Source organism: Chondrus crispus, genomic scaffold, assembly GCF_000350225.1.
Source record: "Chondrus crispus Stackhouse genomic scaffold, scaffold_71, whole genome shotgun sequence".
Classification (NCBI taxonomy): Eukaryota; Rhodophyta; class Florideophyceae; order Gigartinales; family Gigartinaceae; genus Chondrus; species Chondrus crispus.
Genome location: NW_005178661.1, coordinates 305,979 through 323,108, shown reverse-complemented (window position 1 = coordinate 323,108; position 17,130 = coordinate 305,979). Strand labels below are relative to the sequence as shown.

The 17,130-nt window shown below is 53.2% G+C and overlaps 3 protein-coding genes across 3 annotated transcripts; 2 read left to right on the top strand and 1 right to left on the bottom strand.

The window, feature by feature from the left end:
• The first annotated feature begins 2,365 nt into the window (after positions 1–2,365).
• CHC_T00007391001 (hypothetical protein) lies at positions 2,366–10,006 on the top strand. Its single transcript, XM_005710984.1, has one exon. The coding sequence runs from the start codon at positions 2,366–2,368 to the stop codon at positions 10,004–10,006; it is 7,641 nt and encodes a 2,546-aa protein (XP_005711041.1).
• Positions 10,007–10,193: 187 nt separating this feature from the next.
• CHC_T00008920001 (Glycosyltransferase, family GT47) lies at positions 10,194–11,812 on the bottom strand. The gene is made up of 3 exons (XM_005710983.1): positions 10,976–11,812; positions 10,636–10,804; positions 10,194–10,525 (listed from the first exon to the last, which is right to left on the bottom strand). Exons 1-3 carry the CDS (start codon positions 11,810–11,812, stop codon positions 10,194–10,196), a joined length of 1,338 nt encoding a protein of 445 aa, XP_005711040.1.
• Positions 11,813–14,324: 2,512 nt separating this feature from the next.
• On the top strand, positions 14,325–15,644 carry CHC_T00007390001 (hypothetical protein). Its single transcript, XM_005710982.1, has one exon. The coding sequence runs from the start codon at positions 14,325–14,327 to the stop codon at positions 15,642–15,644; it is 1,320 nt and encodes a 439-aa protein (XP_005711039.1).
• The last annotated feature ends 1,486 nt before the right edge of the window (positions 15,645–17,130 follow it).

Genomic DNA, 17,130 nt, shown 5'->3' with positions numbered 1-17,130 from the left:
ACGAGCGGGGGTATAGCCAACTAATTATCAACGGAACGCGCGGCACCAGCCGCCGCCCGTCCCCGCCGCCTCGATCTCAGCAGCCGCACCGTCGCCGCCGCGACAAAACACCACCGCCGCGAGCGGGAGAGAGCGTGCGCATTCCATCATCGCTCCGCGTCGCCCGTCCCGGCCATCCGTCCACTCTCCATGCATCTTCCAAATTGACTGCTCATCCACCTGTCCCGCTCCGATTGGCCGCCGCTCCCCCCCCTTACCTGCTTGCATCCGCGCCCCGCCGAGCCTCCATCGACACCAACGCTAACCATGGCCGTGGATATCGGCAACTCGTCGCCCCGCACACCATGAAGGGCGCCCGCCGCACGCGCAAGCCCCGCCCGCACGCCGGCTTCTCGGACCTGATGGCCCCGCCCAGCTCGCCGCACCGCGCCGCGCGCGTCATCACCGGCGTGTCGCGCGCCGCGGCCGCCGCCGCGTCGTCGCCGCCGCCCGCGGACGACGAGTGGCGACAGCTCAGCCTCGTGCGCCCGCGCAGAAGCGTCGCCTCCGGCAGCCCGCGCCGCAGCCTCGCCTCCGGCAGCCCGCGCCGCAGCCTCGCCTCCACCACCGAGCGCTCCAGCCCAGCCGCCACCCCGCCCGCCCGCACGAAGAGTTGCAGCACGCCCCCCGCATCGCCGCCACCGCCCGACTCGCCGCTGCCGCCGCCGCTCGCCGCGCAGCCGCAGCCGCCCGCTGCGCAGTCGCAGCCGCCGCGCGCGCCAGAGACACAGGTACCGGCGTTTCTCAGCGGATGGGACGGCGCAGACGGATGGGGCGACGACCCTTCTTTTGACGACGACGACGAAGAGGAAGAGGATGACCCGTGGGGTGCGTGGGCCGTTCCGGGGCTAGATGCCGCCGACACACCGCCGGACAAGTGCGAGATGCTAACTGAGACCAAGACTGGAACTAAGACTGAAACTAAGACTGAAACTAAGACTGAAACTAAGACTGGGACTACTACTGAGCCCGATGAAAGCCGCACGCGGCAGGGCAGAGAGGACGCGGCACCGCCGCGCCCGGAGGAGGTGCCACGAGAAATGCACGAGGAGGAGAAGCAGCCTGGGATTGCGCCGCGAGACGACACGGCGTTTATAGAGCATGATAGGACCCAGCCTAATGAGGCCGTGTCGCTGGGTAGAGGAGACGCGATGTTTGCCGTGACAACGGCGGAGGAGGGTATTGAGGAGGCGGGCGCTGCCGATGTGCAACAAGCTGCGGATTGCGTCGCAAGCGACGAGGTAGCGGTGGCCACTGCTGACGTGGCTCATGACCGAGATCGTGTCGGCGCGGCTGACGAGGGGGACGCGAGCAAGCCGGGTCGCGACGGATGGGGTCAGGTCGATGCTGCGCCGGGGCCCGCCCTTGCCGAAGACGCCGAGCCAGCGAGAAGCGCGCCAGACCCCTTTGCGTTTGAGGAAGGCGCCGCAGATATTGAGGCGTGGGGCGCGTGGAATGATGAGTCCGAGCCGCAGCAGGAGGATCCTGCTCCCGCTGAGCCGGCTCTAGAATGGGGGGCGTTGCCGCCACAGGCGCAGGAGGGAGCAGCAGGGGTATCTACTGTGGGTGCACGGGAAGATGCGCTACTGTTTGACAAGGGTGAGTCGCCTGCTACGAAGCCCGGGATCGACGCCGCTTGCGCGCCGGAGGAAAGGCTCTGTGACAATGCCTTGTCCGCGCCAATGACGCCAGAAGCGGAGACCCCACGCCCTGCGCCCGATGTGGGAGCCGAACGCTCACATGCCAGTGCTCTCGTTGACGGCGAGGCAAGCCGACAGGTTCCAGAGAAGTCGGAAAACCTGACGGAGGACGCATCCACGTTTGAGTGGAATCAAGTTGAAGAGGCAGTAGACGGTTGGGACGCGCGAGACGACAGTGCAACCCCTATCGTGATGGAAGCTGAGACTGCAGGGACTGCTATTGTCACGGGGCCGCAAGCAGGCAGCGTACCAATGCAGGAAGATCTGCCCGCATCCCCGTCCGGTGTAGATGCCGAAGTCATACCCGCCAGCACTCCCGGCAACACTGAAGTAAGCTCACATGTTGCGGAGAAATCAGAAAAGCCTGCCGAGGAGGCATCCACGTTTGAGTGGACTCAAGTTGAAGACACTGCAGACGGGTTGGATGCGCGAGATGACAGTGAAGCCGCTGTCGTGATGGAAGCTGAGACTGCAGAGACTGCTACTGTCACGGGGCCGCAAGCAGGCAGTGCACCAATACATGAGGATCTGCCCGCATTCCCGTCCGGTGTAGATGCCGAAGTCATACCCGCCAGCACTCCCGGCAACACTGAAGTAAGCTCACATGTTGCGGAGAAAGAATCGCAATGGACAAGAGGCCAACGGTCGATGGCGCACTATCCTGGCACGAGGAAACGTTTGCAACTACTGTAACGACGGAAGCGACAGAAAGCGCTGCCGATGCGTGGGGCGCTTGGGATCTCGCACCAACCTCAAACCGCGCAGAAGAGGAGTCGAAACTAGGAGAGACGCCGAACGAGATGAGCGCGCCAACTGTCCCGACCGACCCTGTTGACGCTTCTCCGAAAACCGGCGGCGATAAGCCTGTAGACGATGACCGGAATGCTTACAATTCCGAAGCAAAGACATTCAACGTGGCAGAGGCCATTGTTGACTCACAACGTGCAGTTCAGAATTCTTTTCCAGCTATTTTCGCACCCACGACACATCTTGGGAAGAGCCAAGACAGAGCACCTGTAGAAGAGGTTGCATGGGGTGGATGGGATGAGGACACGACTGATGTCGCTGAGGAACCAACCTTTGAGACACCCTTGCTTGGGGTGGAGGCACGCGTCAAGACTGAAACAGTTGAAAGTTTTGAAAGTGATAAGAGATTGGCTGGCTTTGGGGCGACGAAGAATGCTGTGGGTCTAGAGGATCAGAAGGAAGGAATTATTGCCGCTGAAAAGGAGAGAGCCGCAGGCCTGCAGAATGATGCCGCTCGCGGTCCAGGCGACGCTCGCCCGGATATGCAACAAGTGGAACTGGCAGGCGTAGAAGGCAAGCCTGGAAATGACCTTGCTTCTCTAACGCCCCAGCTTGGTGATTTTGCCGGTCGGGAGAAAGCTGCACCAGAACCCGAGACTTTTCTCTCGTTTGGTGAGAGCACCTTTGCTACTGAATCCGAGAAAGTGTATCCTGCAGATGCATGGGGCGCGTGGGATGAAATGGACGCCTCTACGCAATCTCATAACAAGACTGCAAAGCTCGGGGATGATGACAAGGGTCTACTGGGCACCGTCGATGGAGAAATAGACCATCTTAAGGGACCAGCCTTCATCTCCAATGGAAAGCAAGCGGGCGGCTCTGCACGTGTCTCAATTTTGCCTGACAACACTGCTGCGCAAGCGTCACCGGTTCTGGATGCGTGGCCCCTGGAATCCAAGTCTGGAGAGCCAAAAGCCGCAACTTCTTCCTCAACTCCTTCGCAAATAGAACAAGTATTCGGACTGTCACCTGTGGAACCTGCTGGCATACCCTTCGCGCCGGAGAGAAACGACAAAGCGGATGTTAGCACCTTGCCGAGACCATTTCAGGCAGGCACCCAGGACACTGGAAGAGAAACTCAGCTTTTCGACGCGGACTCAGAAAGAGAATTCGTGCCTCCCCGTAGAGACACATTCAACATACAAGATAACGGCAAGATAGCCCTTGGCAAAGAAGACGATGATAGCCAAGATATTCGCTCCACAGAAGTTGACGCTTCGTCAACTGTTGCCGGAACTGAAGTTCCTTCTGTAGCTGCGCCATCCTCAGTCGATGATTTCGAATGGGAGGGTGCGGCGAAAATACCGGCGTGGGATTTGCCTGCACAGACAGTAGCTGCAGAGGATGATCATGATTCGTCTTCAGGAACCGGAACCGATGCAGCAACTAAACTTGAAGAACAGGTGCGCCTCCGCACTTCTCCGCTTCCTCCACCTCCATATCCAGCTCTTGATATGAGTGACGTTGATGCTCGAGTTGGTCAAAGAAGTGAGCCAGGCGGTGCTTCTCATGAGAAACATGGCGGCTATGATAACTCCACACTTGAAAGCAACGAGAGAATTTACTCGGCGAAAGACTCACTCTTTGATATTGGTCGAAGCACTACTGCAGCAGACCATTTCCGTCTTGAAGCACAACACTGTGAGAAAGTAGATACAATGGTGCATCCGGATCACGCTTTTGATGACGAACGCAACGAGTTTCCAAGCTCCAGAGCCGTAGACCAAATAGTGCCTTCAACTTCACCTTTTCCGGAAGCACCCGCGGAACGGAATGGCGACAGGTCAGGGGGTGCAAAATGCATCTCTGGACCGGCTACAGCTACGGGATCGTCTCAGCCGCCAAATGATTATATAGGCATGGACCCGATCCAACACAGTGTTGCAGGTCAAACACCAAAGCAACATGCAACGGAACAAGGTCCTGTTTCCCTACACACATGGGGTGCAGATGCACTTAGCGAAATACAGACGTCGAAGATAGGTGAAGCAGGGCAGGGACCCACAACTGCACCGGTTTCGATGAAGGCAACACCATTCCCAACAGGAAAGGCTAGTAATTATTGGACAAAAAAGCTTGAATCGAGCTCTCAAGATGCGAAAAAGGCGTGGGCGGATGTAGAGACGACGCCGGAGGAACCAAGCGGTCCTACTCATGCATTCAACAGCCAACTGGATGTTTCGCATATTGTTGCTCGTTCACATGAAATGCCTGAAAGCAAGATGTCGCGAATTGCTGCTGAGGGTGTCCGCGTTTTTGAAACTAATGCTGCCGGTGAGGAAGCAGTTGCTAAGGAACTGCAGAATAATTCTTACCCACCAAGTACAGGACCGTACAACAGCAGTATGCACCCGGAGACCAATGGTCCTGTTAGAGATCAGGCTTCTATTGTGGTTAAGGGCTCACGGTGGAACGGAGATGTTAATGCAAGTGGTTGGACAGAACCACAGCAAAACCTAACGAGACTGCCAATGAGTACGGGGGTTGCAGAAAGGTCCAGGAGGATGGCTGAGAATCCTCATCAAAGTGATCTGTTGCAACAAATAGGTGAGGCCCCCAAGGCTCAGAATATTGAAAGTGCATGGGGGGATCAACCAGCGTCAGGTGATGCAAATCTGACCGGATGGAATAACCAAACGGTTGAGCCTGAGAAGCTCGGAGAGCCATGGCCGGAACTCTTGGGCGAATCTGTTCGAGAAGATTTGCACGCCAGGCGCTCTGAAGGACAGAGGACGGACCGCGACGAGTTAGCTCCAGTTCTGCTGCATACTTCTCAGCCTAGTAATGACAATGCTGTTATCGATCCGACTGAGAAACCGGCTATCAGCGGAGTAGAGGCCCCGGAAGAGTCCGCCGCGTACGATCCGTTTGTTCCAACGACATCCGCGTCTGCTCATGAGTACTCACAGTTTGGCTGGGACTGGGGTATGGCCCAGGACAACTACGCATCCACAGCTGCTTTCGACCTAGGGCAGAAGGCATCACCCGAAGAGCCAGATCTCAAAATGCCAAGCGAAGTATCCGGAACTGGTCATTCGGCTCTTGAGACTAGGCATCCGGGGACCACTCAACAGACTAGCATTCCTGAGAATATTGCGCATGATCGACATCATGAGGGTCTTGCAGCAACTCTTCATACCAATATCCCTGCAGTAATGCCAACTGCCGAGAATGTGGAAAGTGCAATTGCCAACATACATGCTTCAAATCAAACGAATGTGTCCACCCCACAAGAGGTTGTGGCAGGACAAACCTCTCCCAGGTCAACGAACATTACTTCACATCCCTCAGAGCTTGTCCATACATGTGATTCCAACTTTGATGCATACGCACCAAGGCCGTCATTGTCGTTACCTCCAGCACCTGCTCTTGCTGATACGAAGTATGCTCCAAAGATATATCCATCTGAATTGCCTACAGAGGTAATGGAAAGTTCTCCAGTAGATGAAGTGGGCCCTGACATGTGGTCAAACAATATGGTTCAGGATCCACAGAATTATACACCAAGCCAGAGTGCGCAAGGTACTTCTGCAGAAATTCCAGCACTCCCAAGTGAACAAGATAAGAATCGGCATGCCCTGCTCGGCGGCGACGCTGCGCCTTTGAACCAGTTACCAAAGAATGACACAAATGATGGCAATGCCTGGCTGACAACGCAAGACTTGTTCCAGGGTCTGGCACCGCCTCACGAGTTCCCGGCGGCAGTTAATACCTCAAACACCGCACATACGAGAACGCATTCCTTCCCTCCTCCCCCTCTTGTGCCACAAGGACCTAGCCGTTACCAGCACAACATATCCGAAAGTTTACCGGGGCCCCCCGTGCCTGACTGGGCCCACTACACAACAAGTAACACGCATGGTGGTGGTACTGGCGGAAGTACAGTTACTACGCCTGCAATGTATTCGCCGTCGACTGAAACAAGCACTCAGCTACCTGGTCATGGAGGCGATTTAAACAGTAGTAAGCTGCAACCAGGGGAAAGTCTCCAATCAGCCGAGAGAAAACGAGAAGACCCCCTCTCATTGCAACATGCCGCCGTGGCTCTCACCGGAAAAGAGTATGGGATGCCAATTGCGAGTGCCGGGTTGAGCGATCGAGATGTGTATGCACCTGCTGGAAGCCAGGTAGGATCCGAAACGATAATAGATCCAAACATGTACACATATCCCTTTTCAATTATGGATGCGACTGCTCCAGCAGACTTGGATTACCGACCTCCGCGGCCTGTCTTGTCATGGGGTTTTGGGGGCTCGATGATGACTATTCACCCACCCGCTGGCCAAGGTCAACAAGACGGCTACGAGGCCAGGACTGAATCTACTACTGCTTGCTCAAAAGTCCGTTTGTATGACCTGGGTACAATAAGTGGAGATGGTTCAAATGATGACTGGATTGCAGCATCCGAAGCCATAGCACCACTAGCATTCCCGCCAAAACCGTCGGACCTCTTGCTTTATGCGGACATGTGCGATCGTCTCTCGAATTGCGCTGCCGGAATGAAAGGCTCCCATGCAGAGAGTCGGGCGGCATTATGGAGGCTGCTGTCTGTGATGTGTCGTCATAACACATCAGATTGGAGAAATAAGGCAGGCTCGGCCATCTCTGGTCCCTCCGCAGTACCTATGATGGGTCGAAATGATAGCTCTTCATTCCTATGTGGGCGCTTTGCTGGCGAGTCCCCACTGAAGCCGAGCAGTATATCGTCGCGCAAGTCTGAGCTTGAACTCTCTGAATCAGCGGCGGAAGTGGAAAGACTGGTTACGCAAGGGCAGGGATTAGAGGCAATCCACGTGGCACAAGCTGCTGGTCTATGGTCACTGGCTCTGGTCCTTGCGTCCACGTTTGACCAGACCCTTTACAAGAGCTTAATTACCGATTTCGCAAAGAAGAGCTTGAATGATGGCTCTGCGCTCCAGACACTGTTCTTTTCAATGGCCGAGAATGATGCAGAAATCCTGCAGAAAGCCACCTCCACAGCTGGACTAAGAGAGTGGAGGAAGACTGTAACAATGCTACTAACTAACTACCGTTCCGCAATGGAAGCAGATCCCCAGCGGGGTGAGCGGTTTTTGCGCCTAATTGATCAGGTTGGAGAGGCACTTATATCTCAGCTTGGCGACATCGTTGGAGGGCATGTCTGCTATCTACTATCGGGGCGCATTTCTATCCTGGACTCATCTTCCACAGTGCTTCTGGGTGCAGATTCGAAGCGTCCTGTAGGCTGTCCCCGTTCTCTAGGGTCCGCAGCCGCCATTTTACAGTCACTAGTTTACGAAGCAATTGTTTGTGCCCAGTCAGGGAAGTCATTTCCGCATTTACTGCCATTTAGACTTGTACTTGCAGAGGAAATTGCAGCCGTTGGACGCTCTGATATCGCATTGAGCCATTGCGAATCGGTGGCGGCCGGAGTGAGAACTATGTTCGACTCTGGAAGAAACGACGTCGCCTCAGAATTCTTGACGCTGCCGTTTCTGGCTGGCTTAGAGTCCCTTGACCAACGGCTTCGAGCTCACCTTGGATTGAGTCACGGTACAGAAAGAGTTGGAAAGCTCACTGCTATGGGTCGCTCCCTTTCTGCAGCGGTATTCAACCGTACTTCAGCAACCCCCAAACCAACCCCGTCACGAACACCAGTTGAAAGCGCAAGTGGAGGATCAACTAATAATCCAAGCCCGGACGTTCCTCCTCATCAATTCTCACATGCAAATATGTATTCGAGCCGAGCCCCGCCCACGTATTCAAACCAGGCTCCCTTCGCGCATGACGTGAATGGCTCGGCGATGATTGCTACCTCACATCATCCGCCATATGGAGGCAAAGGCGTCTCTCAAGGACCGTCTCCAGAACAACAGATCCCTGGGAATTTGCAAGTACCTGCTTTATCTGTGCCGCATTCCAGCGGATACGACTCGAGCCGAAGCGGTCCCGGGCAGGAAGAGTCAGGGTCCAAACGTTGGAATGAGTTTGTGTCCAAGACAATTGGAGTTCTTGCTCCTGCACACGGCGACCTCTCGCCTCCACCACGGACGGGGCAGCCGATTCCATCTGAGCTTCATGGGGTTCCGCCAATGGGGTTGGGGCTTGACACTGGATCCCGTGCGCCTGGTCATGAACTTGACGCGTCGCACATGCGTTCGCAGTCAATGGGAAACGTGCCGGCGGCGATGCCTCAAATGTCGCAAGCCGCTTTCGTGACAACTGGCCGACAGCAAACTGGGGCCCACTCGCGGGGAATGCCGGCAGAGGACTTTTCGCTATCCAGTACGCCTCAGCCATTTTCGCACAATTTCAATGGAACTGCTGTTCAGGAACAAAAGACAGCTGCAGGGGCGGAAAACCTCTCGCATCGCCGATCGGCTTCTGATATGACCGCCGTTTCACAGACATCAGAGAAGAAACCGCCGCGACCACCCCGTCGTTCGACAGGAGCTTCAGCCTCAACATCTGCGCTCGACTCTGTCGGTGAGACGAAGCCATCCGTTGCGAAGGGCTTGAGGTACAGACTTACGGAAAGGATTCTATCAGCGTTCCGAGGTCCCCCGCGGGCCCACATGGGAAACGACAACAAGTTTGTTTTCGATAAGGAACGAGGAAGATGGGTCATAGAAGGTGAGGACCCGGACGAGGGCGATGACGCCCCGCCTCCACCACCAACAGATGAAGATGCGATGACGGAAACGCAGACTACCGAGGCCTTACCAGCTCCAAGCTACGAAAACTTGCACCAGTATGGTCAACCGTCTTCGCCAATGCCGAGAGCTCACAGCATGCGAGAACCAGACTCATTTCAACTTTTGTACGGACAGGCTCGAGCGAGTATGGAACCGTCGGCACCTATGAATCCCGGATACAATGCTGGGCAATCGGCGACGCCAGGACCAGGACTGAGGAACTCAATTAGGCAAGATATTGCGCCGTCCCAGAGGTTTCCGCCGCCACGTGCGGTCAGTTCCGAGAATATCGCTTTCGCAGAGAATGGCAGTGAGGCCTCTGGCATCTCTTCAGCCAGTCTGCCTGTGCCATTTAGTGCGAATCGAGAAGAAACGTCAGTAGCAGACCCGTCAGGCAACCCTAACCGTTTTCGGGCCAATACCGGAAGGAGAGCCGGTCGTCGAGCGTACGTTGATACTTTCAACAAAGGAGCGTCATCTGCACATTCCATGAGAGCACCCCTTCCTGGACGACTGCGCGCCCCTGTTATTGGGAGCTTGGGGGCGGCTGGCCCTCGTAGCATGAAGATCTTTACCCCAAGTGGTCCCGCTGCGACACCCACTGCAGAAACCACGCACCAATCTCCGGCCGGAATAGGGGCGCCATTAACCTCTACGAGTAGACAGGCGTCCGTGGAATCTGGTTTGAGCCAGCAGTTTGGCGTACCTAGTCCGTCAAATGAAAAACCATATCAGCCACCCCAATATGTCCCGCGGTCCCCCGGGGGCCCGAGGATGGTGGCATAGATGATGGCATAGATGATGGCACAGATGTGACCAGTTTTTGTTAGATTGTAAAAAGCGTTTTATACGCTTTAGCAGCAAGTAACTGTTATTAAACCCCTTTTTTTCTTGAATGTACAGTACAGATAATCCCGCGTATCTACTTTCGCGAGCAGGGAAGCAGTGCTACTGCCTTCATATACTCATCCCTCTATTTCCTTCTGCTGAATTCTCTGACTGGGGCGCTGTCGTATTTTCGACTGTACAATGCTTTCGATATAGATTGATAGGCCAGTCCTTCATCCGCATACCATAAGGCGCGCCACGTCGCTTTCATTGCCAACTGTCGTCTTTTCAGTTCTGTCTCCGAAAATGAGTGAAGAATGTCATCAAGATGCGATATGTCCGCAGGGCGAATCCAAACAACAAAACTGTCCCAATCCACCAGCTCCTCGAAAGCAAGCTCCTGAACTTCAGAGATGACGACAGGAATGCATCCCATCATCACAGCATAGTACGGCCTTGGGCTCCATGGATGCCATCCTGGGTGGTTGACGTCAACGACAAGAATCAAAAAAATCAATAATTGTCTACTGTTAGTGACGAGCGAGAAAAAGTCGCAAAGGAGGCTGCAAATGATGGAGTCAACATACCTTCAGGAGACAAGCAAAACTTGCTGTTCTTCATATCGTCAATGTACGAGTCTGTTCTCACACCAGTAATTTGGTATTCCTTTCGCTCGCTAAAATGTGCCTGAATGTACTGTCTGACACCACCAGAATAATTGCTTCCCCGATGATCGCTTATGTTGACGTTAAGAACCTGTAAGAAAGTAAGCACGAATTCGTCGAGAGCAAGACAACAGAAAGGGGGCGGGCAGAGAAGGAGAAGGTTAGAATACAGCCAATTTTGCATGTGACGTGATGCACACGAACACTGCTATCATGTCAATCGCGTTGACTCAACGATGGACAAGTGCGGTCTCTCACTTACCTGCCCTCCAAATTGAGCAAGAAACTGCCGAGGTCTACTAACAACCACTTCTGGGTCCTCTATCCAATACGGCGTAAAATATGCTTTAAGCTCCGGGGGGATGGTGAAGTCCTTATGCGGGGTATATTCCGGCGCACTGAACTCACCATTGTGCACCATAAAAATGCCGTTCGCATATCGCTGCCAATCTCCCGCAAGCCTAGCAGAAAAGCCCTGCGAGAACATATACACGTGGTCCCTGCCGCTGGACCTATTCCAATAGGGGTAGTCGCGGATGACGACGTCCATAGCCTCCGCAAAGTGGCGCCCAACACGCGGAACGTCGTTCGGCTGATGTGTGATGAGATCGCACGTGGTGTAAACCGGGACGTAGAAGAAGTCGGCCTCCTCCGGGTCCGCGGTGCGAATGGGCGAGGCCAGCAGCCAGCGATGCACGTGGACCTCGGCGGAGTAGAAGTTGGTGTCGCAGCGCGGGTCGCGGATCGGCCCCGGCTGGGCGATGCTCTTCTCGACGAGGGCGACGTTGAACCTCGGCGGCAAGTCGTAGACGAAGACGCGCAGCGCGGCGGCAGCGACCTGCGGCTGGCGCCAGCGCTCCAGCTCCGCGGTGAGGTCGGCGGACGGCGGCGCGGCGCACGGCGGCGACAGGTTGGCCACGACGGCATGCAGCGCAAGCAGGGCGAAGGCGGCGCACAGCACGACCAACGGGGACGGTGAGCGCAGGCGCGAGCCCGCGGCGAACTTGCGCGGGTGCGAGGCCGGCGGGCGCAAGGACTTGGGGTCGGCGTGCGTCGCGACGGTCGTGACGACGCGGCGCGCGGGGAACGGCGGCGGCATGGCGGCGGGAAGGGGGGAGGGGATGTTCGCCGCCGCGGCGGGGGCGAGGGTCGGCCGCTGGCACGTGACGAGGCAGGGGAAGGGTAAGGCGAGAGAAGAGGGAGGGGTCACGGGTGGAGTGGGGATTGGGCGTGCATGGGAGAGAGGGTAAGCGGCGGGACGGTGGCGAATGGATGCCGCGGGGAGGCTGAGGGGGCAATCATAACAGAGGCGGTGTCAGGAGGGTTTTGTGCATCGGTGCCTTGAGCGGGGGGAGGATTTGGCGGCTGAGACGGGCGCGCATGAGCAAAAGCAACGGGCGTTGCCAGTTGGGGTTTCTTGTTAACGGAGCTGAGACGCAAGTGCGATCTGGGCGGATCAGTGGTGAACAGACTGTTTTTCGGATGTTTTTTCAGGGCCCGCCTTACACTACTCCCGTCGACCGCAAGGCCATGGAGCGGGGCATGCGGGAAGGAGAGGTACAAGTTGTAGCAGGCCTTGGCCTGATATATCCCGCACAGTACAGGGCATTGCTGCTGGCAGCATTGGCACCAATTGATGGCCATCTCGGATCCAACACCAACGCGAAGCTCATACATCGCGATTCATGATTCGGCCGCCCTTTCCCCCGCCGCGTCTCATTCGCAGGAAAGTGTCTGGCAATGGGCCTCCAGCTTGGCTGCCGTCCAATTTGCTTTTGCTTTTCCTTTTGGGAGATTTGACAGATTTAGTAGGAGAATGCGTTGCAAAGTCACTTTTCCGTTGGCGAAATACGAAAATGACAGAATCGGTAGGCGTTTTCCTCAAAAACCCGACCATATCTGTTACAGATTTACGTTTACCCTACTGATCTTGACCGCATCGTCCCAATCCCCCTTTTTCCGAAATTAGCCTACTGATAAAGCCAAATGGCACGAGTTCGCCAACGAATCGTGATATTTCCCATATTTTTTAAACAAGATGACACTTGCCAACTGTTCACAGCTGTTCACAGCTGGTGTACAGAAAATTCTTTGTTTTATGAAAAACAAAGAATTTTCTGTACAATACTGTAGCTTTCGAGACTTACAATTACGGATTACTCTTCACCAATATTTCTCACATCCTAAATCAGATTTCAGTGATTGGATCAATTACGGATTACTCTTCACCAATATTTCTCACATCCTAAATCAGATTTCAGTGATTGGATCCGCATTTTTAACCTTGTCCCGGTACCCAAGGGTACAAGGGTACCTCTAATAGGTAATGAAAACTGAAAACCTCTATAGTCGAAAAAATATACGAAAATGGTGTCAAATCCTGTTTTTTTCAGTGCGTGTACTGCGCTGCCTGTGTGGAAGAAAGAAGTTGCAAGCATCATGCCAGGGTGTAATCAAGCCACTCGCCACTCGCCACATATCGGACATATTGCGGCCATATGTCGATGCACAAGACCAAAAGCAAAAGTCAACGAGAAAGATCATGATGATGATAAGTCATCATCATTCTTTCAGTACGTACAATACAGTTTACTGTACTGTTGCGGCTAGTCCAAGCCGCATACCTCACCGACCGAGAGCGCACAAGACCCGCGTGATAACCTCTAGTTTACCACGCACCTGCCACGTGTGGCGTGGAAACCTGATATCCGACGCGCAACAGTACAGTACCGCACTGCATAACTCATCCCCCCTATCAACCAATCATCCTACTCCATGATGGGCCACATGTCGGCTTTCCAGGACGGGGATCTGGAGATTACGTAAAGTAGCCTCATATCGAGCCTGTCATAAAGAGAAAGAAACGTAAAGTAAACTTTACTGTAGAGGATTGCGATGACCGCGCTTCAGGTCATACAGTACTGCAGTGCTGTACAAAAACGTTTCTAGCTTCATTAGATGGAGGGAATAGAGGATTGCGATGAGCGATGAAATCCTCCATCCCTGTGTTGGCATAATGCCTATCAAAACGCAATTCTCCCTTCCAGAACTGACCTTCTCTCGCCAGTGATTCTCTCGCCAGTGATGCCTGACGGCAGGGCAGCTTTTCTCGCAAGTGTGTCTGCAGTACGATCTTCATTAGAGCGGACTCCTCAAACTTCATGACTGACCTAGACCTTGTGCTGCCCAGAAAACATATGCAGCACAAGTATATTTGCGTATTTGGTGACATCCTTACGAAACGTGTCACGGCCGCATATGTCCACGTCACAAACTCATAGGCGGGCGTCGAGACGAAGCCGTCGAAACATTCAGATTCACCAAACCCCGTCAACAACGGCCTGCTTCGGAAAATACATTCTTCATCAGTGCGAAAATGTACGCAATGCTCTGATGTTTTCTCCACTTAAAGACAACTGCACTCGTAGCACCTCGCCTTCTCAAAAGCACAAATCTCCATATGGAACACGCCATATCTATATCGCTCCCTGAGGCCAATGGACTATCTCCATGTTTGCCATGACGCAAATAGGACGTGTGATTGATCCGCTTTCTTCTCCCTTTGTGCATTGACTGTAACGCCCCTGCATCTTCGGACAGTTCGGATAATAATGACGGACGATGTTGGATGCATTATCATCTGGGCCACAGCCAAACATATGAAGGTGCCCTATAGATTGGTAGTAGTATATAAGAAGACCTTGCCCTCCGGATTGTCAGATTTTTCCCCAGCTCACACAGTTGGTCAAGAAAGACACAAACTAAGTATTTCAACACCGAAGATGGCGGTCAGTCCAGTTCTTCCCGCTCTGCTCCTGATTCTTGTCTTTTTCGATGCCCAAGTTCATACGCACGCACAATGTGTCGATGCAGAGCTTGCCCGGGCAGCAAGAGCTTGTTCAAGAAGGCTAAGTCTCGGTCAGAGGCAGTGTAGACTATTTCCAACTCCGGAGAGGTCCATCATCCGTTCATTGCGACCAGGAGATTTCAGACTCAGCCAGCTGCGGAAAGGCGTCTTTCTGTATGATAATAGCTTCTACACGTCATTGATTCTCAAGATGGATCGCCGACTGGCACTGCTTGATATCCCCGAATCAATTTCTTTGGATGGCCCTGACGGAAACAGGACTTCGTTTGCATCTGCAGCCGAACAAGTCCTAAACGGAACGATTCCGAAAAGGATCGACATCGTCTACTCTCATGGACACTTCGATCACATCGGAGGCACGACCAGATTCGTGGCATATATGGAGGAGAGATATCCTTCTGCAAGCATCTTTATTTGGGGCACATCCACTGCCCGAGTGCTTATTGAGAACTCTGTGACCAAACGAGCTATCTTTCCGAATGTAATCGTTGGAAGGAGAGGTCGAACACTCTCACTGGGGGAGGGGCTTGATGTGAGGATGCAGATCGTCGGCGGTCACACCGCCTCGGACCTTGCGTTGTACATTCCACGCTTTCGCGACGAGCCCTCCATACTGATGCACGTTGATGTGGTATTCCCGAATTGGGCGCCACCGTTTAATCTCGCTGTCACCGAAGATGTGGGAGGGTACGTTCGAGTTCATGAAGAATTGCTGAAATTTGATTTCGACATTTTCATTTCCGGACACTGGAGTGTTGGTGACCGCAAGAGTGTCGAAATGAACCACGGGTATTCAAAGGATCTTGTGCAAGCGGCAATAACCGCTCTCGATGAGGTGACCATAGAGGACTTCAATGAAGCCGGGTTTGGCCGGTTTATCGATCCAACAGCGAGAGAATTCGGAAACGTTCTGTATGCGTTCGTTAGTGTTTCCCGTCGGGTGCAAATAGAAGCTTGTTACAGAATCATAATTGACAAGTGGGGGTGCCGACTACCTGGACTTGACCTCGTTGGAAGAGGGCACTGCTTCACGGCACTGACTTACGTTGAGATAGAGTACTAGGGTTCTGTTCGGTTTAGTAAAGTATATGGAGTTGGCATGACTGCAAACTCGTGACTCGAAAAGGTTACCGATTAAGTTTCTTGCTTGACTAGCTTAACTGATTAATCCTTTCCGAAGATTAACTTTGTGTTTTGAAGCGAGGCCGACGCAGAAGCTTCTCCTATTTTTATTTTTTTGTTGGCTACCCTTATCACCCTACCATTGCATTGTACTTGAGGGAACCACCCCGAATGGCATGTAGTTTATCTTTTAGACAGAACAGGGATGGAATGTAATTGGAGACTTTTAGGGAGAGCTTGTTCAACTGATAAACAAAAGCAATGTCGCATGGCTGCGAAGTTGCTTTGCCCCCGGAGGTTATCGTTTTCGACCACAAGTGCATTCTTGAATGGACTGACAAAGAAGATACATGGGACCTGGCAGTTCCAATAGAGCTCTGTTTCACTACATTCCTGCTATAGTTCGAGCCCTAGTGCACATCTTGCGATTAGACTATGCTCGTCTTGACAATGAACCAAGGAAGGAATAGCATGAGAGGTTGTTTCTGCGTATTTTACATGCTGCAGTCATGAATATTTGAATTTTCTTCCTTTCTCTGCAACAAGCTCTTGGTTTGAAATTCTTCAATTGTTCGGCAGAGATTCTTTGAAGAAATCGAAAGTTGCCATCTTTATCTCTTTGCTCATTGTTTAATGGTCTGCAAAGAGGAATGGAGCTGCAAGCAAAGTAACGACAGCCTAGGAGTACAGAGTCTGTAGTCCTAGTCTGTCGTTAAGTCTGCAGTTTAAACTTGAGGTCAGAGAGCCAAAAAGCAAAAAAAAAAAAATGTTGACTCGACACAAAGTTGTTTCCCAATGTCTTCACAAAAAAGTTGAACTCCCGAATGAGGTCTCATGGAAATGATAGGGAAAACAGAAGGAGATCTCAACGAGCAAGTTGTCACGTGACGCTCGACAAATGGAAACCAGGGGGTGTCTCAGAAATGCTTTCGTTGTTATGTACTTCGAATCACGGCTACTTTCCAATTTGTACCTTCCCTTCTGCACTTTGTTGAGGTTGAAGCAATTGTTCTTGTCGTTTTCGGCTAGGAGTAACTGTCTCTTCAAGAATTACGTTGCATTTGTGTCTTCTTATTTGCAAGCAGAAATTCTATTGGATTTGTCTCCAACAGAAGAGAAGTGCTCTGCATACTGAAAGCGTCGTCCTCATTTTAAAAGTGGTGTGAGACTTTTTTTTTGTTGCGTTGTTGTCAGAGGCTCTGCATAGATATATTTTGTACTGTGCGGCATCCCACGAGAGTTTTAACATCGGTATACTGGAGAACACTCTTACGAACGTGAAAAATGACGTAGGACAGCCGCGAAAAGAACGGCAGTGCCAACTCGGCGGGAAGCATTTCAAGGAGTATGTACTCTGGCGTTACGGTAGTTGCCATGCGAGACAGTCTTCCTCCTACAGTCCATCAAGTTGCCTATGATACAAGTAG